The sequence below is a fragment of the Populus nigra genome, chromosome 14 (assembly GCF_951802175.1).
Source record: "Populus nigra chromosome 14, ddPopNigr1.1, whole genome shotgun sequence".
Lineage (NCBI taxonomy): Eukaryota > Viridiplantae > Streptophyta > Magnoliopsida > Malpighiales > Salicaceae > Populus > Populus nigra.
This window is the reverse complement of record NC_084865.1, coordinates 3,739,934-3,763,246: the sequence shown is the minus strand read 5'-3', so window position 1 is coordinate 3,763,246 and position 23,313 is coordinate 3,739,934. Positions and strand designations below refer to the sequence as shown.

Below are 23,313 nucleotides of genomic sequence, written 5' to 3'. Positions count from 1 at the left end.
CTTTGCTCTGCTTCAAATCAAAACCTTTTGGAAGTTGTTTGAATGGTGAGAAAATTGTGTAAAATTGCAATTTGAGTGAGTTGAAAAAGAGTGAAAGAAATTTTATTAGAAAGAAAACATGGTAGATGAAAACAACTAGAAGAGGGATTTAGAAACCACAACCATTGCTATGAACATACAGGCCTAGCTAATGCACATGGAAAGTGTAATATTCATAAATGAATTAGATTCCAGGCCTTCCCATCTTTATTCCATGTACTATTTCTCTCGAATTTGACAAATACGACATACTTTGACCACTTTTCAACTTTCCATTGCCAAAACAAAGGTCTTTGTTAATTAGAATGAGACCTCAGATCACTGCACAAAGAACAGTCTCACTTAACTGTAAGCTGTTCTCTTTCTCAAGCTGCTCCAACGAAAACTAGACCACCCAGAAACCCCATCCACAGCTTCCCTGCAAAATCAGTGAGCAATAAATTGAGATTCACTCTAAGAATCTACATACAGACAAAAGATGCATTTATAATTAGCACTTTGGCTATTCCCCACTTTCATAGACAAGGGCTTGAATCTGAGTCCTTAACCTGGGATAGAAAAAGTAAAACATATCGAGTCCTTGACCCTGCGTTGCAGGATTGCACTGGATTACACCTTAGCACACAATCAGTGCTCTAGGCTTCAGCTTTGCATTTTCTTTTTCTGGTTTACAATAAAAATGTCTTCGAACTTTCACTTTTGCAAATTTGTCCTTTTTTCCTACGAGAAAGGATGCCCCTTTATGCTCCATGACAAATAACATTTGGCATATTCCTCTCCATTAAGTAAAAAAAAGAAGAAAGTCGGTTTGCAAAGCCATTGTCTACCAATTTCATGCATGTAAAGGTATCTGATACTTATCTATCCATCATTAGCACTTTAGCAGATTATAGACTCATGATAATTCAGCAAAAGAAAAAAGGAAAAGATCAAAACTTAAACGACTAATTAAGGTTGATAATATCTCAAATCTTAAAAGGAGAAACATAAGGATTAAAAATAAAAGAAATTAAGACTTACTGGAGGGTAAAGAAACTGAGTTCCAAGTCAGTTCAGGTTGATTCTGCAGACTGCGGGTATTGCAATCCATAGTGGTGTTGATTGTATCACTGCACACACACACAAAGGAATTGACAGGAGGAGCATAACCACATACACCACCACTAATCTCACAAGTATTGCATTTATTATCTATGTAATAATCATCCAAAGCTCCACCTCTGCTCTTCAATTCCACCCCATATTGCCACTGGGAAGGGTCGGTAGGGTGTTCCTGAAGGGACACTACTGAAGCATACCCCATGCACCTCAACTTTTGGAGATCAAGCTCACCTTTGCTATTAAAATTAGCGGGAGAATACACACAACACGTGTTTGTAGGTGGAAAAAGAGGCAAGCCGAGGCCAATCACAGATGGACAAGTGTAAATCGACGCACAAAGATAAGAGGAGGTGTCACAAACAGGTGAGCCCTTGATGTTAAGAGATGAAGTTGGGGGTGTGCATGAGAGGAGAAGGAAAGATGATGAGCCAAGCTGGAATGGACTTGCCCAATCTAGGCCTAAGTTGGGGGATTGTTGCATGGAGGTGCATGTGGACATGTGTGGTGGGGTGATGATAAAGGTGGAGGTGGTGTAGGATATGGAAGTGATAGGATAAGAACCTGTGTGAGTTGTGAGGAGAAGCTGGTCTCCCTCAGGTGAACATGCTATGTAAGGATGGAACCTGGGGGAGCCGCAGCCGTGGCCACTGCCAAAGGGGTACTTGACCTGTATGGAGCCACATGTGGTGCGGCATGGTAGTTCCTGGGCTAATGTTTGCCATAGTAATGTTTGCCATAGTATGACATAACAGAAGAGAAGGATGATGATGATGTTGAAGGATGGAAGATTTTCCATGGACAATTTGATGTGTCGGTGAGGGGAAAGATCAGACAGGGGAAGGGAAGAGGAAATAAGCCGTTCTTATATAGTTTAGAGGATTTTTTGTATCTTCTGTTTTTGACAAAAACACTCGTGTCCTTGCATGTGATGTAGATGTGTTCATGGTTATTTTAGGGCATTTAAGCCAATTCAATCCCGGGTGGTTGTTTTGAAAGCACTAATGCAGAACATTTTGATTTCCGGGGTGGAACACAAACTTTTCTTCACAAGTTCTGTTCTTTGTATATATGGATAGGAGGATCCTGATGCCTAAAGCACAAAACAGTGTGCTTCATATATATCTTAAATATTTAATATATGATTTTTGGGATTAATATCTAAAATTAAAATAAAAAACAAAAACTAAAATTACTCGGTGTTTCATTATACAATGTAGGATTCACATAATGTTTCTTTTTATTATTATTATTATTTCTTTTCTTATTTTTGGTTTTGATCTATAATATTTTTTCTCAATTGTATCCTTAAATATTATGTTTATTGGGATAATTTTATGATAATTTGCTTCAATTAACTTGTTATGTGCTTCTTGCGGTCTCAAAAAAGATTTACGATGTTAAGTTGATGCTCAATTTCACATAATTACTTAAAAATAATTAAAATTTTGGGGTCCAAATCAAAAGTTCAAACAAGAATGCATTGATGAGAATCAACTAACTATACCAAAAAATCCATTAGAGATGTTAATTGGACCAATTACGATATTAATGATCAAGAAACTTAAAAGGACACTCAATAAATTTATTTAGGATATTTGAGTCAGGTCAAGCCTTTTAACTTCAACAAGGAATGATCAGGCTTTATTGATATGATCTAAGAGTTTGACAAGCTTTAGTTGATTTTAGACTTTAATATTTTCATTGCATAACCTTATGCTAAACAAGCATAACTTTCGATTTAACTGTTAGATCGAGCTTAATTTTTTTTCAAATGCTTTCTAAGACATTTTTTTTATATAGAATTAAAATTTCATAGCAATTAGATATCCAAAAGGCTTTGTGATAAGGTTCAAAAGCTATTATATAGTAATTGTATTACTTCCATAGTTAGTTTAAGATTTTTTTTCTATTTGGATTAATACTCTTTAATTATTTTTCCAGTCTTATTTATGATTTTTTACCTAGTATAAATGATTTTTTAGTTATATTTTTTTACAGACTTTTATATCATAATTATATTTTGTGTGTGAGAGTTTGTTTATACTTTATGTTCTTTATTGAAATTTTCTTGAACTTATCAAAGATCAGCTATTTTTATAGCGTTCTTCTTATACTTCCAGTTCATGATTCATTATAATAGGGTTGGAGTATTTTTCATCCAATAACTTTGGTGCCTTAGTTCACGTAATCATTTTGTCGAGTTTTTTTATATCATAATTTGATTTTATCTTTCTTGGGTTGTTCTTGCTTTCTTACATATAGGTTTAGGGGTTATTATCCTCTAAATTTGCATTAATTGATATCAGAGTAAAGCTTTATCTATCTATTTATCTTTAAACTTTATGTGTTATTTATTCTTTGTTTTTCAGTCTTGATTTTTATAGCAATAGTAAAAAACAAAAAACAAAAATAAAAGGTTTTTGTTCAACAAACCCATTTTCAAATTTATATAATAATAATAAAAAAAAAAGGTTGAAATCACAAGTTGTTTATTATGACCCTAATGGGGTTTATAAAAAAAACGAATTTGAAACTTACAAAAAACACTTCAATTCATATCAAATCATGATTATTGTTAGTTTGGTATTCATATCAAAACACTTCAATTATAATAAGAAATCGTGATATAATGGTTAAGATAGATTGATCGGGGTTGGCTAGCTTTTATTTTTGTTTAAAAGTTGTCGTGGTGTAAGAACTAAATTGATAAAGTGGTAAAGGTGAAATGAAATATAATGATATATACATATTGGTACAGGAGAGGTCCCGAGAGATGTGCAACAGTAGGGGGACACGACTAGAGCTTTGACAATAGGTAGGTGTTTAACACCTTAATTATTTTATTTATCATGTTTTTAAAAGTAAACCAATTATCAATATAGAGTTTTAATTCATGCGGATAAATTGAAGAGAAGGAATTAACTTTCTGGTAATGAAATTAGTGCTCGGTAATGAGTGAATGAACTAGTTTCTCGGTAATGAGACTAGTATTTGCTAATGAGCAAAGGAACTAGCAATTATCCTGACTAGATTTAGGTCATTTTGACATTTTTTTTAAAATTAATTTCTTTTTAATTTGTCCTTTAACATTTAATTTGACGTACTTAAGCTTCAAATCTTTTTTATTTTATTTTTTCTTTGTTATTTATTAAAATTGTTGAGACCTTTTAAAAATATTTAGAGTGTAACTTCCATAATATTAGCAAGCATTAACTTTTTTTGATTAGTCATTATTGTTTTTCTTTTATATTGTTGTTGACTTTTAAATAATTACATTATTAAATTCACCGAGTGTATTGAATTGTTCGAATCAATGAATATGAATCTTAAATTTTTCTTGCTCTTTTAAAAAAGTTATGATCGCCTAAGCTTTTTTAATGAAAAATTTTACTTAGCTCACGAGTGCCACCTATCTAGTTATTACAAAAGTGGTGACTTGCGCTATATCATAAGTCGGATTAAATTTTTTATAAAATAATAAAGATGTCTAAATAATGATAAAGTTAATTTAGGTTAATTTAACCAACACATGACTCGAGATATGAGATCATGATAATGCTGCAAAATATACACACACACACACACGCACACATACACACAAAGCTCAAAGTCCAATAATCAAATGTTAAGGGATGAAAGTAAAAAATAAATTAAAAAAACATGTCAAATAAAAGACCCAAGTCAAGTCAGTTTAACTTTACAAACCCGTCAAATGCGATATGAGATCAGGATTTGAAAATTATTTTTTAAAAAAAGAAACTAGAAAAAAAAGACCGAAGTTATTGAAAAATGATAAAAGAAACTAAGTCAACACATTTTAACTTGACCACCACGCATATGGAATAACCTCGCATAAAGAAAAGTGAAAAAAATAAAAACATTGAAGGGTCAATAATTTAATGACAAGGGATAAAATTGAAAAAAAATCAATTTTAAAAAAAACAAGTCAACCTAGGTTAACTCAATTAATTTACGACCCGAGATATGGAACATGGATAATCCCACAAAAAGAAAAGCAGAGCAAATCACGAAACTCAAGGCCCAATAAGTCAATGTCAAATGAAAAAAATAAGAAAAAAATTTTAAAAAAATTAAAAAGGATTTTAAAAAAGACCAAACTTAAACTAGGTTAATCATCGAAACTGATGGATCGATTCATGAGACTAGGATTACTATGTAAAAGGCAGACACGAAAAAAGTACGAAGTAAAATTCTCAATCATAAAAAAATAAAAATAAAAACAATAAGGATTAAATCTTGTACAAAAAATAATTGAAAGAAACTGATTAGGAATTAAATTGAAAAATAAATAAATGAGGAAAGGGATAAAAAAAAGAGTAATAAAAAAATGAGGACCAAAATTGGAAACAAAATGAAATTTTAAAGGACAAAATAAAAAAAATACAAATGATAAAAAATAGTAATCAAAAGAATGAAGACCAGACTGGATACAAAAATTAAATAAAATTAAATATTGATAGATGAAATTGAAAATATATTTTTAAGAAGTATTAAAATCAAAACAAATAGAAATAAAAAAAATAAAGATCAAATTCAAAATAATTAATAACCAAAGGATACAATTGAATTTTTAAAAGCTTGACATTAATACCAAGACCTAAGAGAGAGAGAAAAGGAATGAGAAAAAAAATTCATCGTTGCTGAATTGCTACCAGTCTGACCAAACGTGTCAGTTTTTTTTATTGATTTATTAATATTTTAATAATATAAATTACTAAACAAGCCCTACAAGCATATAAATATTAAAAAAAAAACCATGCTGCAAAGAAAAAACCACCCTCCCAAGCCAGCCTTAGATTTTTTTAAAATTAAAGATTAAATATATCATTTTACGGTACAAAAAATGTGTAAAGATAACAAAATCTTATTTTACAAGGGCAAAACCTTTGAGCTTTTAATGATACCAATGTTATTTAACTGTCCAAATAAATGGGAAAGGATATAAAAACCCCTAAATAAAAGAATAATTTTTTTTTAGCTTTTAAAAAAACAATGAACAACTAAATTATTTTTGACAAATAACATTTAAATTTAAATGCCCTGGGAAAAATGAATTTAACCTGCCTGCTATCAAGACAATTATCAAGTATAATGAAGGATAAAATGATTTTAAATCCGTTTCTAGGAAAACACTAGTCCTTTTATTTTATTTTATTTTTTTGTAATTATTTTGGAAGAGTACAAAATAGGACAATTGAACAAAAGGAACTTAGACAATATCAAGTAAAAGAATCTAAGGTATAAGATGAAACGAACAGTATTGAACGGCAGATAAGTAGGTTACAAATAGACAACTGTGAGGCAAAATCACCTAATGAGAAACCTCTAGCCTCATCCTCCTTCCACTTGCTGCCTTCTCCTCTTGCCTGCCACCACCAACACCACCTATCTCTTCCCCTCTCTCTGCGAAAGAGGCAACTAACAGGCAAGCCACTGGCACTTTAAAAGAGAGGAGGAGGAGGAGGAGAAGAATACACAAAGCAGGTTCCTTTTATACAGGTTACTTTGCTTTCTCCTTAACTGCCCTAATTTTGCACTACTTTCAATATATAGTCAGAAAGATAAAGTTTGATTTTTTCATGGTTATGTTTTCTCATCGTGGTGTTTTTGTTATTGAATAAAGGACATTTTTGTTGTTGGGTCACTGGAAACTTTGTTATTTTACATGAATACCAATTGCAAATTGCTTCTTTTTGTTGGGATTGAAACCCTAGTTATAGAAGTGATTTCGTGTTGTTTGGTTGACATTTGGAATGTTTTAACTGTATTTGAAAGCTAAAAGTTGCATTCTTGGTTTTGGGAAGCATAGAGAAGTTCTTCCAAAATGTTGGCAACCACAGAAGAAGTTACTTTTAGGTATAGAATAGAGCCCCATAAACAATTTTTTTTAAAAAAATTTACCTTTTCTTTTGCTAATTGGCCATCGTCTTGAAGTCTTACATTGCTAGTGAAATTGTATGACATTCCCTTATGTGGGCCTGTGATGGAACTGTTAAAACATTAAAGTTTTAGCAGGAGCGTCAACTACAAGTCGTGTGAAACTCATGCTGTTGTTGGCGAAACTTCTCCGGTGATTTTCTAGTGTGTCTTAGTGGTTTTAATTCAAATTTTGGTTCAAGCATTGGTCAATAGGTTCTCTGCAAAGTTCTATGCTGATGACATGGAAACCCGTGACTAGGAATTGGTTTCACTTCCAACAATGGGTTTGTGATTATGTGTTTGTTCCTAGTAAATCTGGAAATGACAGCTCTTGCCTTATATATATTAATTGGTTATTTGTGTCCTTTGGAAAAATATGGAGCAAAAGCCTTTTGTAACAATATTTAGTGTGTAGATTTGTATATGGTAAATGGTGCAATTAATTTACTATGGATTATGTTGTATATGGTAAAATAAAAGTTTTATAATTTTTTCAGCTTGGAGAGGGGCATTGGTTTTAAACTAGAACTCAAGATCATTTCTGTTGCTGAAATCTATTTAGATGGCCATCATACCTTGTGGAAGTACATCAATTGCTCAATGGGGTATTCGCCCTCAATTTATCATAAGATCCTATATGCCAAATCGGATGTTGACGGCTCAATATGGGTGAGCATATCTATTTAATCTCTCTCCCTCTCCCTCTCTCTCTCTCTCTCTCTCTCACACACACACACACACAGAGAAAAAAAAGTTAGTTTTTCTTTTCTTTATGTATATTTGTTGGTCCCTTTGGGCCACTGCAACTCATTATTTACTGCCTGGCACTAGTCATGCTTGCTCTCACACACACAAAAACACTAGGTCATGCTGGCTCTTGAATCAATGAGAGAACACCTTGTTTTATAGAGATACATGCAGATTACTGGAAGTAATAGTACTGAATTTGCTAGTTTGGTAGTGGTCAGGCATAATAGTAAGCACCATAGCAGGTCCTTGATTGTAGACAGCAAATTCTGCTGACATGCTCTGTTATGAAATTCTTACCTTTTTGGACTGATAAGATAATGAGATGAAGTTTTTAGCTCTCTTCTTAATTCAAGGGTACTTGAGGAGTCCTGATAATCTAAGATCATGAATGGTCCTTTACACCCATAAGTCTTCCACAAATGCAAAAAAAATATCATGTTCAAATAAAGTGAATTTATCGGTGATGGTTCTTTTGCTAATTGGACAATTTGACACAATTAAGTTTGGTGCTCCCCGAGGGCACTGGAGGTTAACATTTGATTTATCTAAAGATGAAATTAGATGCTCTTTCACTTGGTATGGGTCCAAGCACAGTTGCTTTTCTACTTGCTGTGAGCCATATAACTGAAAGTTGTACTAAGTTTTTTTTTTACCCTTGATCAGTTTCTTTTAAAATTAGTCATTTGGCTGTTGAAGGAGTTCAATATTTTTGGCTTTAACATTGCATAGCAGCGATTTATTATTGTTGCTACCATAATTTTTGTGTCATGTGTTACCTTATATTTTATTAGCATCTTGCAGCACTGCATTTTGATTTGATCATGTCATAAAAATGTTCTTAAACTGTATAGATAGATAGATAATTGACTGTATTTAAAACCACCATGCAGTATTAACAACAAGATGAGCTACTTGGCGGCACCAAGCTCAAGCTTATTTTCACGGGATTCCTTCCCTGTGTTATCTTATACAGGAACTTCTCAAACTTCAAATGGCTGTAGGGGAGCACGGTTTGTAGTCAGAGCAGATAGTGTGAGTGTAAAATATAGTTTTATTTTTTCTCATTGATGACAATGGAGGCAGTATTGACTGCCTTGTTATTTGATTATTTGATTTTTAAATGCTTGTTTGACTTAGAACTTGTAACATTTTCTCATTTGCAGGATTTCTATTCTGTGCTTGGAGTGTCAAAGAATGCGAGTAAATCTGAAATTAAAAGTGGTATGTACTCGGTATACCTACTATCCTTTGTTAATTGAAGCGTAATCGCATTCTGGCAATGTCATTTTTGTGTAGAAGGCCTAATGGAACAGAAAAGGTTTTAAGTGGCAGGTGATTTGAATAATATTTTGCATGCCCCATCTTCTGAACTTTATTAATATTGCCTCTGCCATTCAATTTTTAGTTCTCTACTTGACTCATTTTATGCTCTTGAGTGATATGCTTGTTTGGTTGTACCACGTCCTAATTCTTGTGCCCACTGAAGCACGATAGAGGATAAATACCTTCCTCTCTATCTGGTATTTGGCAGAATTACTATTCTTGGATTAATGTTGGTATGGTATTTAGTAAGTCTACAAGTGCTAATCTTATATGACAATCTAAGAGTGAGAATACCATAGCCCCATAAATTTTGTAGAACTTTCTACCATTTTACCTATAGATTGTGTAATGTACACTGAAAAGTAATAATCTTAATACTGCTGCGAGCTTCTTTATGAAGCCTTGCATTACTGTAAAATGTATTTGTGCACATCAATGAAAGTTGTTAAAAGAGAGCATTAGGTACTCTAGCATAAAATTATTGTCTGACATCCAATATGTAGAGCAGCAGGTTTGATGTTGCTGCTTCAAATTGTCAGGTGGTGGGCTAATGCTAGAGCTAGGTTCTGATTTCATGGGTCTTCTAGGTGGATGAAGGAATTTAGGTCTTCAAATTGTTGTGAAAAGATCCAGCTCTTGCAACTGATTTGTTGTTGCAAATTGAGAACTTGGGTACAGGAATTTTTGTACAGTGGCTGGAGTTAGAGATGGTTGTTCCAATAGCGGTTATTAGGTGGTTAACTTTTTAGAAAGAATATAGTGGGAGGTTGTGATAAGGCAAGAAGCACTGCACCATGCACTGAGCTTATCATCTGTGCATGTTGACTGTAGATAACTTGTCTAAATTAGTGCAGCCATAACTGGGACAAGATATGAAATCAGTAGCTAGGCTTTTCAAAGGATATTGGATCTTTGTGAGTAATCTTTTTTTTTTAGGTTATAAGCATGCTTCAAAGATTGTAAATACTTGTTTCTATGTGCTGCAAGCCATTTGCAGGATGGCCAGAATTATTGGAAAGAACAATGTTGAAATTGACTGGAAATAGTTGAGAAACAAAGACAGAGCGTTTAGGGATATAAGCCTGAAAATATGAGCAATCACATATAAGGTCCTGGTGATGTAATCCTTAAATAATTTATGCATCAGAGTCTATGTCCTATAATTCTGAACTACCAAAATACTCTTCATTTCTGAAATTGATTTGTTAATCTAAACAAAGATATAAAGAAGGCTCAACATTAACTAAAAAAGATTATGCTGTGAGCATCTAGTTTCAAATTTATGTCATAGTAATGCAGCCATACACTTATTTGCTTTTCAAGCTTGAATTTTTTTGAGCTTTCCTTGTTGTTTATGATTTGTGCTTTTTGGAGAGTTTTTTTGTACAAATGCAATGACTTGATAATCTTAATTGCCTAGCTGTGCACTGGAGGAACAAGAACTGCTTTTTATCTATCTTTGGTACTCTGATTTCTAGTTTACATGTTTCATTTTTTTTCCCTCAAAGTCCTTATGCAGAGAACAATTAAATGCACTGTCCTGTCCATGGTACCTATGAAATAAGTTTGCATTTGTGTTTTTGTGCACGCTGTGAATTGTTTCTGGTGGATTTTATTGTTATCTTATTTGGAGTTGGTATGATATAATGCTTTTCTGTCATGATTTGTGGAACTGCTATACCATCATGTGCAACTGAATAGGTTGAATCTTAGATGATTGTTATCCTAAAAAACAAATCCTGATCTGTATGAAGTAATGAAATTAAGAACTATAATGGACTGATTTTGATCTAAAGCTTCTTCACAAATTAAAGATCTTCTCGAGTAGGACCATTTATGGAATTTCTGCAAAGGCTGGGTTTATCTACATTAATTGATAAGGTTACTGTGTTGTCTTGAAAGAGCAATTCTAGGTGATCCAATTTGTTTCAAGATTGAATTTTTGTATGCTTGCCACAAATCAAACTGTATTCAGTTATTAATGTTTGGCATAGCTATCTATATTCATCTTCTATTAAAAAAGTTCTGACTTTTTTTTGTTTCAATTCATGATGCTTTTCAGCTTATCGAAAGCTTGCTAGGAGTTACCATCCAGATGTGAACAAGTAAGTTTATCTTTTATGTGAGCATGACTGCTCCCCTCCTTCAGCTCAATCATCTTGTTTTCTTTGTCTTGTGACTTTGTTTATGGGAACTATGTACCATTTGGACTAGATTTAGGTGCTTGCCTTTTCCTTCTTTTAGAAACTGTCTCATATGGGCAAGCCTTCAGAGAAGGCATGGACAGACTTCCTAGGATGTGTGAATTAAGATGTGCTCAGTTGTTGGGCCATGCATGCAAATTGATTAGGAGAAGAACCCTGCAGTGGAATCATAGGACCAAATCAAGGACCGCATGGATCTGCTATTATTGAAATTGGTTATTTAAATGATGATGGCAATTTGGAATCTAATTGTTAATGGATTTTAAGAATTGTCTATACAGTAATTTAATGTACAGGTGTTTTACTGCTCAAGCCACGTTTTAGAATTGGCTCAAACACATTTGAAAACTGGAGAAATCATTTGTGCTTTTAAGTACAAAGTTGAGCATCCCCACCAGCATGAAGGGAACAAATGAATTTTATTTGTATCCTCCTTACATCATTTGTAAAACCAGCAATCAGTGTGACATCTGTATTTTGTAGGCTACTAAAATGGGAAGCCTCTCACCCATTTGAACCTTGAGTACCATTTCAAGGCAGCAACTCTCCTTTTTCCTATTAAATGCTGCCTTTTAAGCTCTCTCCTTATATGTTGAAGTCAATATGAACAATTCTCAATGTGTGTGGATCTAGAATTGTATGATGTTGGATGAATTTTGGTGATTGGTGTTTCATATTGAATATGCTCTAGAATTCGGAAGGATTTTGATTTCTTTAGTTTTAAGGCTGGCTCCAAATCCCAATATTCTATTAATCCTGCTTAGAGGATTTTAATATCAAAGATGGAAGTTAATTTCAAACTCGTAACAATCTATAAATTCTGAATAGAGGATCTTTACTGACTATGATCCTCGTTCTATGTTGTTAGCAAAGAATAGATGCATTATAGTGTTCTGTTCCATCCTTATTTAGCGCAAAAGCAACCAATTTTGGGGCCTTACAATTATTTATTCTAAGTTTCATCTTAACCTGAACAAATTTAATTCCCAGACCTGTTTGATAATATTGCGTTTTTGTGCTGCAGAGAACCTGATGCAGAACAGAAGTTTAAGGAAATTAGCAATGCGTATGAGGTGAAAGCTCAGTTTTATTGTCTATGATTTGAATTGTGATGATTTTGTATTCCATGGTCTGTAGTAATTGATCTGAGAATAAACTTGACTTGCAGGTATTATCAGATGATGAGAAGCGATCTTTATATGACAAGTATGGAGAGGCTGGACTTAAAGGTGCTGGCATGGGCATGGGGGTAAGTTACTGATGTTAATGATGAAAAAATCATTTGTTTTAGAGTTTAGAACCTGTCCATATATTTGCCTCACCCTCCACTTTATCATACCAGGATTTCAGCAATCCTTTCGATTTGTTTGAGTCACTATTTGAGGGCATGGGCGGCATGGGAGGCATGGGAGGCAGAGCTTCCCGGAATAGAGCAGTTGATGGCCAGGATGAATATTACAATCTAGTCTTAACTTTTAAGGAAGCAGTTTTTGGGGTTGAAAAAGAAATTGAGATAACCCGACTAGAGAGTTGTGGAACTTGTGATGGTTCAGGTGCCAAGCCTGGGACGAAGCCATCTAAATGTAGTACATGTGGTGGGCAAGGCCAGGTTGTTTCATCAGCGAGGACTCCCTTAGGTGTTTTCCAGCAGGTAATGACATGCTCTTCATGTGGCGGGAGTGGGGAAACATTTAGCCCATGCAACACTTGTTCTGGGGATGGACGGGTAAGGAGGACAAAACGTATCAGTCTGAAAGTTCCGGCTGGTGTGGACTATGGTAGCCGTTTGAGGGTCCGATCCGAAGGTAATGCTGGAAGGAGAGGTGGATCTCCTGGTGACCTCTTTGTTATTATTGAAGTCATGCCAGACCCTGTGCTAAAACGTGATGACACCAACATCTTATACACGTGCAAGGTGTCATACATAGATGCCATTTTGGGCACCACAATTAAGGTGCCGACAGTGGATGGCATGGTGGATTTAAAGATCCCAGCTGGAGCTCAGCCAAACACCACACTTGTAATGGCCAAGAAAGGAGTCCCTGTGCTAAACAAAAGCAACATGAGGGGTGATCAGTTGGTTCGCGTACAAGTTGAAATTCCAAAAAGATTGAGCAGTGAAGAGAGAAAGCTTATCGAGGAGCTTGCAGATCTAAGCAAGGGCAAAGCAGCAACCAGTAGAAGATAGTTGCCAAGACACTGCGTTCCTTTTACAATATGTAGCTGGCCCCGTCACACCTGATTCTCCTTTTTGTTGGTGTAAAATCTTGAGAACCATGTTAGATGTTTAAAAGGGAGTTGAGCAGTTCTTCACTATTTGAACTGCGGGAGGGGTAAACAAGTGTTTGGAGTGGTAGATATGAACTGTATCTTCAAACGAAGGAGCAGATGAAAAATTGGAGACTTACTGCTTCGATTTTATTCTCTCTTTATGTTTTATTTTTGAACATGTAGTTCACTTGCATAGTAATTATTCTTTGGGATGAGGGCTAAAATACGTGCAACCTTTTGTATTTTGTATTTCGACTTGTGAGGGCAAAAACTACCTCAGGATAAGTTCATCAGTTCAGTGTCTGCTTCAATACTTCAATTCCTTTGTGCCCTTTTTGTTTCTCACATTAAATGAAGATAGGTAAACTATCCTAAACTTTGGACAAGTCTTCATAGATTTGGAGAGATTCACGTCTCAAATCTTGAGATGTCTTTGTCTTTGCACATATCGACTTTGCTTCTTGTAGAGGACTTGAACTGATGAACTTGAAAGATGGGATTGAGGAGATGGGTTTTTATCTCCCTAGTTTAGGCCAGTGTTTCAAGAGTATTCGTCATTTTGTACTCCATTCATTTATAATAAGCCAATATATCGATTGATAATTATTTGTTAAGTTTTATATGATTTTCATTTCTATTTCAATGTATTATTTTTATTATTTAAATGAAATCAATTTTGATGTAAATTGTCAATCATTACATATATCTCAATTTCAATTGATAAAATAATGGAGATATTTCCATAACTTAGAGATTTTGTTATTTAAAAAAAATAAAAATTCTTATGAGACGAAATCGTATCTCCATGTCAAATATTCATAGGCTCTTTAACGAAGACATAATTTTGGAGAAATTCTTCCATAACCATGTACATCAATCTCACTGCTTTTGAACCATTACAAGAGCCCCCCCCCCCCCCAAAAAAAAAAAAAAAAACAAAAAAGATGAGACAAGCTCGACCTCAAGATAACTCGGATGTCATGACTCATGAGACCTTTTTTCTCCATTATTAGGAGGTGTCAAGTTTTTATCAAGCTTCTCTTCGAGTGATTGTATTTCTATGGTTCTTCTAAATTTTTGCAGTCCAAAGTTTCCCTTATATTCGTCATTTATTGTTTCTTAAATTTTACTTATAGTAATCGATGAATTGGAATTAAAAATTTTTCTAGATGGATCAAAACAATCATTCAAAATAGGTAAAAAAAAAAACCCCTTGGGCTTAGTAGCCCGAGCCAATATATAGAAGGGGGGGCCAAGAAGAGTAGACTCGGGCATGGTCGAAGCCCAACACTCGCTATATAATTTTTTTGGGACCTCCTATAAGTCTCTCAATATTTTATATAGATTCAAAATATATTATTTTGAGTAAAATATAACTCAAAATATATTATTTTGAGTAAAATATAACTCAAAATATCATAAAGGTTAAATTATACTTCAATCCCTTCTTTCCATTAAAAGATAAGATTCATGAGCTATAAATATACTATGAATCTTTCAAGTTAAAGGTTCACAATCTTTTTATTCTTAACATTTGCATCATATATATTTTTATATTCTATCTCTCTAAACTATCATTGCACTTTCTTTCTCTATAAAATTATCGAATTTACTATCGAAAAGTCCTCACGTTCATAAGAGAAGATCTTTTTGCAGGTACCAACTACTAACCATGTAACTTACCAAACACCATTTGCTACTAATATAACTATCGGTCATCTGGCTTACTAGGAACCACCTATTAATACCATAAATACCGATCACCTAACTTACCAGGCATCACTTACTACAAGTTACCAACTCTATTAGCTTTTTATATCAAGTCACCAAATACATTAACTATAGAAAATGTATTAGATTGCTTGAACTAGGAAATTAGACAATTATCCAACACATTAACCTTATTTCTAAATATTTTGAATTTTAAAACTCATCAGTAATACATATAAAATCATTATTAATTTCATTCCTATCATCTTAATATTTATATCTTAGATAAATTGAATATTTAGATTTCATAACAAAATTCTTAACCCAAAAAAAGAGCATAATGTGCATATTATTGTTAGAGAATAATATAAATCATATCCTAGGACCTCACCTAACAGCTTAAGCTTTTGGGTTGAGATGGTTCTTTGATATGGTATCAAAGTCTTGATAACCAAGCGGTCACGAGTTCGAATCTCACCATCCCCATTTATTTGATAAAAATTAAGCACAAGGTAAAATGAGTTTGTGCAAGTTTCAAGTCCAAAGGTCTTTCACTTGAGAGAGTGTTAGAGAATAATATAAATCATATCTTGGGACCTCACCCAATAGCTTAAGATAGTGGGTTGAGATGGTTCTTTGACAATTATAAGCTATAAAGTACAAGTTTTAATGCACAATTAAAAATACATACAAATTACATTGCATTTCTAGATATATGCACTAATAACTTCAATTTATGTCATCAAATAAGTTTATGAATCATTTCTTTAATTCTTGATTGATTTCAATATATATATATATATATATATATATATATATATATATAAGTGTAGTGGGTTTTAGACAAGAAAAAATTAGAAATCAATTTATTTTTTTAAATTTCAATCCAACATTTATAATCTGGAGTTGGCCATTATAAAGGAAAATAAAAGAAAAGGTGTTGAATTTGGATTGAGGTTGAACTGTCCATGATGGATAAGCTAATTCCACAACCAATATACAAAGAATCTAAGGATGCGTTCACAAACAGAAATTTTTTTTTCATTTTTTGGTATTTTTTTATTTGTTGAAAATAAAAATACATCAAGATTACAAGAAAATCAAAAGTAATCTTAATATAATTTATGATAATTTTTATTTTAAATAAATTAAAAATTTTAAAACTCGGTATAAATTTAAAAAACTTATTTATTAGTTTTCTAGAGAGAGAAATATTATATTGGAAGAGTAATTAGTTGAGTTTTTCTTTTTCTAAGCATTACTCTGTACGAAAAATGTCTTGGACAGTTTTACTTTTACACGTTGATTTTGGAAAAGAAACTAACTGTGACGCTTGTCAACAAGTAAAGCCATTAACAAATACTTCAGGTGTTTCTCAACACACGCCTCCAAACTAATCCAAAGCCGTCGTTCCGGTTCCAATACAACGCCAGAATGGTGGCGTGTGAATAACACGCGCCCACTAAGAATGGGGTGTGAAAAAGCCTTGCTTTCCACATTGAATTTGTTAATGATTATGCCTCTGTAACATGGATAGTTTTTTTCCCGTCAGTCATACATTTGTTCAACCCTAAACATATCATGCAGAGGAATAGAGGAATACTACTTACATGACCCGTGCCATGCCGCGAGTTAATGATTTTTGCATAAAAAATATTAAAAAAAATTAAAATTTAAAAATATTAGGTCTTTTTACAAAGCTATACCCAAGAGTCTTGGGTGTGACTGCAACACCTGACCCAAGAGTAATATTTATAATATTAATAATAACATTAAACTTGCATGACCCAAGTTTAAGTGGGTTTGACTGCAATACCAGACTCAATAGTTTTGGATGTGGGTCTGGCTGCAAGGTCGTGTCATAAAAATATGTTAATTAAATAGATTAATTAAAAAGAAAAAAACAAAGAAAAAAAACCAAAAGGAAGAAAAAAATTAATGAAGAAAAAGAAAAAAATCTGAATTAACTGGGTTAACCCTTCAAACCAGGTTAACCCGTCAAACCTTGGATTCGTGTCGTGAAAGTTTGATAACTAAATAGAAAAAAATTTGACAGGTTAACACAAAATTAACTGGGTTAACCCGTCAAACCCGGGATCTGTGTCATGAAAGTTTGATAACTAAATTAAACAGAAAAAATTAATTAAAAAGGAAAAAAAACAAACAAAAAGGCACCAGTCTTTTCATTGTGGACTCAGTATGCAGTCTACAGTTAAAGATATAAAAACAGCAAAAAAGCAAAAAGAAAAAAAACTAAAAGCATCAGTCGATAACTAAATAGAAAAAAATTTAATATTGATGAACTAAATTAAATAAAAAAAATATTAAATAAAAAGAAACAATAAAAGAAAAAAAACTTATAAGAAGGAAAAAACTAATGAAGAAAAAGAAAAAAAATCTAAATTAACTGGGTTAACCCGTCAAACCTTAGATCCGTGTCATGAAAGTTTGATAACTAAATAGAAAAAAAATTAATATCAACAAACAAAATAAAAAAATTAAATAAAAAAAAAAAAAAAGAAAGCATCAGTCTTTTCACTGTGGACTGCACTGTGCAGTCCACAGTGAAAGGCATAAAAAAAAAGCAAAAAAAAAATAAAGGCTTCAGCCTTTTCACTGTGGACTGCATATAATATTAAAAGATGAAATCGAAAGAACAAAACTAATGAGGAAAAAGAAAAAAAATCTGAATCAACCGGGTTAACCCGTCAAATCAAGTTAACATGTCAAACCTGGAATTCGTGTCATGAAAGTGTGATAACTAAATAGAAAAAAGATTTATTATTAATGAAATAAATTTTAAAAAAAAGATTAATTGAAAAGGAAAAGTAAAGAGAAAAAAAAACCTAGAGGAAGAAAAAAAACTAATCAAGAAAAAGAAAAAAAATCTAAATAAACTGGATTAACTCGTCAAACCTGGGATCCATGTCATGAAAGTCTGATAATTAAATAGAAAAAATTCAATATTAAGAAACTAAATTAAAAAAATAATTTAAAAAAAGACAAAAAAAAAACTAAAGGCATCAGTTTTTTCACTGTAAATTGTACTGTGCAATCCATAGTAAAAGGCTTAAAAAGAAAAAGAGAAAAAAAAAACAAAGGCATGCGCCACAGGTTAAATTTTTATTCTTGCATAAAAAATATTAAAAAATGCTAAGATCTAAGAGTGTTAGGTTTTTCTGAAAGATATGCCCAAAAGCCTTTAGTTTAGTTGCAACGCTTGACCCAAAAATAATATTTATAATATTAATAATAATATTAAACTTACATGACTTAAGTTTAAGTGAGTCTGGCTGCAACACTGGACCCAAGAGCCTTGAAAGTGAGTCTGGCTGCAAGGTCGTGTAATAAAAATGTGATAATTAAATAGATTAATTAAAAAAAAAAGAAAAAAAAACCAACAGGAAGAAAAAAACTAATGAAGAAAAAGAAAAGAATCTGAATTAACTGGGTTAACCCTTCAAACCAGGTTAACCGGTCAAATCTAGGATTTGGGTCATGAAAGTTTGATGACTAAATAAAAAACAAATTGACGGGTTAACCCATCAAGCCCGGGATACGTGTCATGAAAGTCTGATAATTAAATAGAAAGAAATTTAACATTAAAAAACTAAACTAAACGAAAAAAATTAATTAAAAAGAAAAAAAATTCTGGGTTAACTCGTCAAACTTTAAAAAAAGAAAAAAAAAATTCAGGTTAACTCGTCAAACTAGGTTAACCCGTCAAACCCGGGATCCGTGTCATGAAAGTTTGATAACTAAAAAAAAAATAACATTAACAAACTAAATTAAACAAAAAAATTCATTAAAAAAAACACAAAAAAAAACCTATAAAGGCATAAAAAGCAAAAAAAATTTAAAAAAAAACAGCTTAGCGTTTCACGGTGGACTGCATAGTGAAACACTGAACAATTTTAGTATATGTTATTAATTAAAAAGAACAAAAGCAAAAAAAAAAATTGAGTTAACTCGTCAAACCCAGGATCCGTGTCATGAAAATCTGATAACTAAATAAAAAAAATTAACATTACACAAACTAAATTAAACAAAAAAAAATTCATTAAAAGAAAAAAAACACAAAAAAAGCAAAAAAAAACCCCATAAAAGCATAGAAAAAGAAAAAAACAAAAAAACAAAAAAGGAAGAAGACTGCTCAGCGTTCACTGTGGACTTGCATAGTGAAACACTGTGCAGTTTTAGTTTTTTCTTAATTTAATATTAAAAAACTAAACTAAACAAAAAAAAATTAATTAAAAAGAAAAAAAGCAAAAAGCAAATTCCGGGTTAACTCGTCAAACTTTAAAAAAGCCAAAAAAAAATTCGGGTTAACTCGTCAAACCAGGTTAACCCGTCAAACCCGGGATCCGTGTCATGAAAGTTTGATAACTAAAAAAAATTAACATTAACAAACTAAATTAAACAAAAAAATTCATTAAAAAAGCAAAAAAAAACCCATAAAGGCATAAAAAGCAAAACAAAAAAAATTAAAAACAAAAAAATACAGCTTAGCGTTTCACGGTGGACTGCACAGTGAAACACTGAACAGTTTTAGTATATGTTATTAATTAAAAAGAAAAAAAGCAAAAAAAAAATTCGAGTTAACTTGTCAAACCCGGGATATGTGTCATGAAAATCTGATAACTAAATAAAAAAATTAACATTAAACAACCAAAATTAAACAAAAACAATTCATGAAAAGAAAAAAACACAAAAAAAAAAAAAAAAACACTGCTCAGCGTTCACTGTGGACTTGCACAGTGAAACACTGAGTAGTTTTAGTTTTTTCTTAATATATATATATATATATATATATATATATTGTAAGAATATAATTTAAATTATTTTAATGACTTGGAAAAACTTTTTGAATAATTACAGGGACCAAAGCAAAAGAAAGTAAAAGAGTTTTTTCTTTGGATAACAAGTTGTCCAGTCAAAATAATTGAGTCACAGCCCAATTTCAAGACAGAACAAGAAGTTATGCGGTCAAAACAACTGGGCCGCAACCCAACTCAAGATAAGACAATAACTATCCATCCTTAACCGATTAGGACACAACTCAACTCGGTTTTAAAAACAAATAGTTTGCTGTCCGGTCAAACCCATTGGGCCGAAGCCCAGCCCCAAGGTATTCGGTCAAATCAATTAGGTTGTAACCCGACTCCAAAACTAGATTGTTTGATGATCTCTCACGACTGTCTAGATAGATATTTTAGGTCTGGATCAACCGAGGATGTGATCTGGTAACTTATGGGGCCCAAAACAATTAACATAGATTCTTGATTAAACACTTGCTTTTAGATAAAAGGCAAGAAAGAAGGAAAGCTAGCACACCAAAGTAACGATGTTTATGTTCACTGCTACGACTAAGGTATCATTATGGTGCCGCCTAACGTCGTTAAGTTACCCATTTTAGAAGTAACTAAATATGTTGTCTGCGTGATTCCGCGAGCTGAATAATTTTTTTTAATATAAAATAAGTTACAGGTTAAAAAATATTCAAGCTCCAAGTTATGGTTAAATTAATCATTTAAATATTTATAAAAAAACTAACAATAGTAAATAAATTGACTAAAAGAAATAATGAAAAAAAAAACCACATCCAAGCTATTTTGATTATCAAATAACTCAATACTTACCTAACTAAAGAAAAACAAAGGAAATGATCAAACTTTAAAAAAACAAAAAAACATTAGTTTTTTTTTAAAATAAAACGAACCTCTTAAACCTAATCCAATCTAAAAAATTACAACTTGTTAAATTATAGATTCCAGTTCAATCAAAAAATTTAAATGTCATCCAATTTAATTTTGAAGGATAAAATCGTTAAAAAAATATTAATAAAAAAATTTCAAAATAAAAAGAACAGTAAAACAAATAGGGTTAAAATATGACAGGAAAAACCAAATAAAGATGAAATTTTAAAAAAGAATATCGCAAATAAAAATAAAATTACAATTAAAAAAATTAGAATCAAACTCGAAAGATTAAGAAAATCATAAGAATAAAATTAAAATTTATTTGTAATAGGATAGATTAATATTTATCAATTAAAAATTTTAAATAACCATACATTCAATAAATTAGATTAATATTTATCAATTAAAAATTTTAAATAACCATACATTCATTAGGTTTTAAATATCTATTCAGATATTTATTATTTAAATTTTATTTATTACTTAATATAAAATAAAAAGGCATATACATATATACATATTTTAAATCATCAAATTATAAATATTATATTCGTAAATACACACACACCCTACGTAGGATTTAAATTAGATTTGGGATTGAATTAGATAATATTTATACTTTATTAATTATTTATTAAATAAAACAATTTTTAAAAATAATTATCCATTTTATTTATATAATATTCATCCCGCTTGTATTAAATTGTGAATTGTACTATGACACTAATTATTTTTGGGTTTTAAAAATATTTTAAAAAAAATTTGAAATTGTTTTATTTTTTACTTCAAATTAATATTTTTTATTATTTTCAAATTATTTTAATGAACTATTATTAAAAATAATTTTTTAAAATAAATAAAAATATTATTTTAATATATTTTTAAATAAAAAATACTTTAAAAAACAAACACAATCTTCTTCTATTCAAACTCATAAACGGTAAACAACAATTGCCTGTCTTTTCCCCTCATACGCGTTTCTAACACACTATTTAAATTTCATTTCAACCCATCATTAATTGTATCCCTTCATTCTAATGTCATTTTTCTTTTTGGAAAAGCACATAAAAAGATTTGAATCTTTCTTTAATTTATTATTTTTTATGTTTTTAAATTGTTTTAATATATAGATATTATGAATAAATTTTAAAAAATAAAAAAAATATTATTTTAATATATTTTTAAATACCTTTTTTAAAAATAACTATTATCAAAATATCAAATAAACACTAGTTTTCTGGCATTATTATAGGTGCAGCAAATAGGGGAAAATGCTTAATATTAAAAGAAGTTAAATATCATTGGGAAAACACTATAGTTACAAACTTAAAAAAATTGTAACTTAAATAATATATTGACAGTTTTGTTCATTTACCTAAAAAAATTAACATGGGCTTTCAAAAATATTAAAGTCTTTTCACATGATCAATTAATCATGAAACAAATAAGATTTTTCTATTTCAATTGTATAGTTAAACGACTAAAATATCATTAAAAAAATAATAATTAAACTAGCGTCAAAGAGTATTTTTGTATTTGCGCAATGGCTTTTTACTTATTTTCTCTTTCCTCCTAGAAAATTATAACTTGACCCTCTTTGTTGTTGGTATTTTAACTTCCTTTCTTATTTTTTTAAATTTTTGTTCTTGATCTTTTTATAGAAGTTTTATTTATTTTTAATTTCATACTTCCATCTCAATTTGCTATATATTATTTTTTTTTTCAATTTGATTCTTATTCTTTTGATTTTTATTTTTTTTCTTTGGCCCTTTTATAAAAGTTTTATGGCTTTTAATCTCATCCTTCAACCCAGATTGATGGTATTATATTTTTCAATTTGGTCCTTATTTTTTTATTTCAATTTTTTTCTTAATCATTTTATAAAAGTTATTATTCTTTTCAATTTAACCCTTCAATCAAAAATCTATTTTTATTTTTTATATCAATCTTGATCCTCATTTTTTTATTTTTTAGATGCTTTTGCTAAATTGATTTTTCTTTTCAATTTCGATCTCCATTCTTTAATTGCTATTTTTTAAAATCCTTTCTATAATTGAATTTGTTTTTTCAATTTCATCATTTAATAGTTAATTGATTTGAAATTTAAATTCATGGTTTTTCTAGATTAAGTATTTCAGGTATAATGACTTAAAAAGTTAACTCTTGTTTTTTCTTATAAAAGAAAAGTTTTATAATTTTTTTTTATTTTTTTATCAAGTTATTTCAATCTAATGAGATATAGGATGTGGGTTTAGCGGGTTATTCAAGGTTGGCGG

The 23,313-nt window shown here is 31.1% G+C and overlaps 2 protein-coding genes across 3 annotated transcripts; one reads left to right on the top strand and one right to left on the bottom strand.

Moving 5' to 3' along the window:
- Nucleotides 1-76: 76 nt before the first annotated feature.
- LOC133672833 (wall-associated receptor kinase-like 15) lies at nucleotides 77-2,174 on the bottom strand. The gene is made up of 2 exons (XM_062093370.1): nucleotides 1,060-2,174; nucleotides 77-457 (listed from the first exon to the last, which is right to left on the bottom strand). The coding sequence occupies exons 1-2, from the start codon at nucleotides 1,934-1,936 to the stop codon at nucleotides 405-407; spliced, it is 930 nt and encodes a 309-aa protein (XP_061949354.1). The 5' UTR covers nucleotides 1,937-2,174; the 3' UTR covers nucleotides 77-404.
- A 4,230-nt stretch (nucleotides 2,175-6,404) lies between these two features.
- LOC133673129 (chaperone protein dnaJ A6, chloroplastic-like) lies at nucleotides 6,405-13,947 on the top strand. 2 transcript variants are annotated; one of them, XM_062093785.1, is made up of 8 exons: nucleotides 6,405-6,660; nucleotides 7,643-7,749; nucleotides 8,721-8,862; nucleotides 8,994-9,051; nucleotides 11,216-11,258; nucleotides 12,382-12,430; nucleotides 12,526-12,606; nucleotides 12,700-13,947. In XM_062093785.1, the coding sequence occupies exons 2-8, from the start codon at nucleotides 7,643-7,645 to the stop codon at nucleotides 13,543-13,545; spliced, it is 1,326 nt and encodes a 441-aa protein (XP_061949769.1). In that variant the 5' UTR covers nucleotides 6,405-6,660; the 3' UTR covers nucleotides 13,546-13,947. The 2 variants fall into 2 exon arrangements, with proteins under 2 accessions (XP_061949769.1, XP_061949768.1); XM_062093784.1 differs by having other exon boundaries at nucleotides 6,406-6,660; nucleotides 7,578-7,749.
- The last annotated feature ends 9,366 nt before the right edge of the window (nucleotides 13,948-23,313 follow it).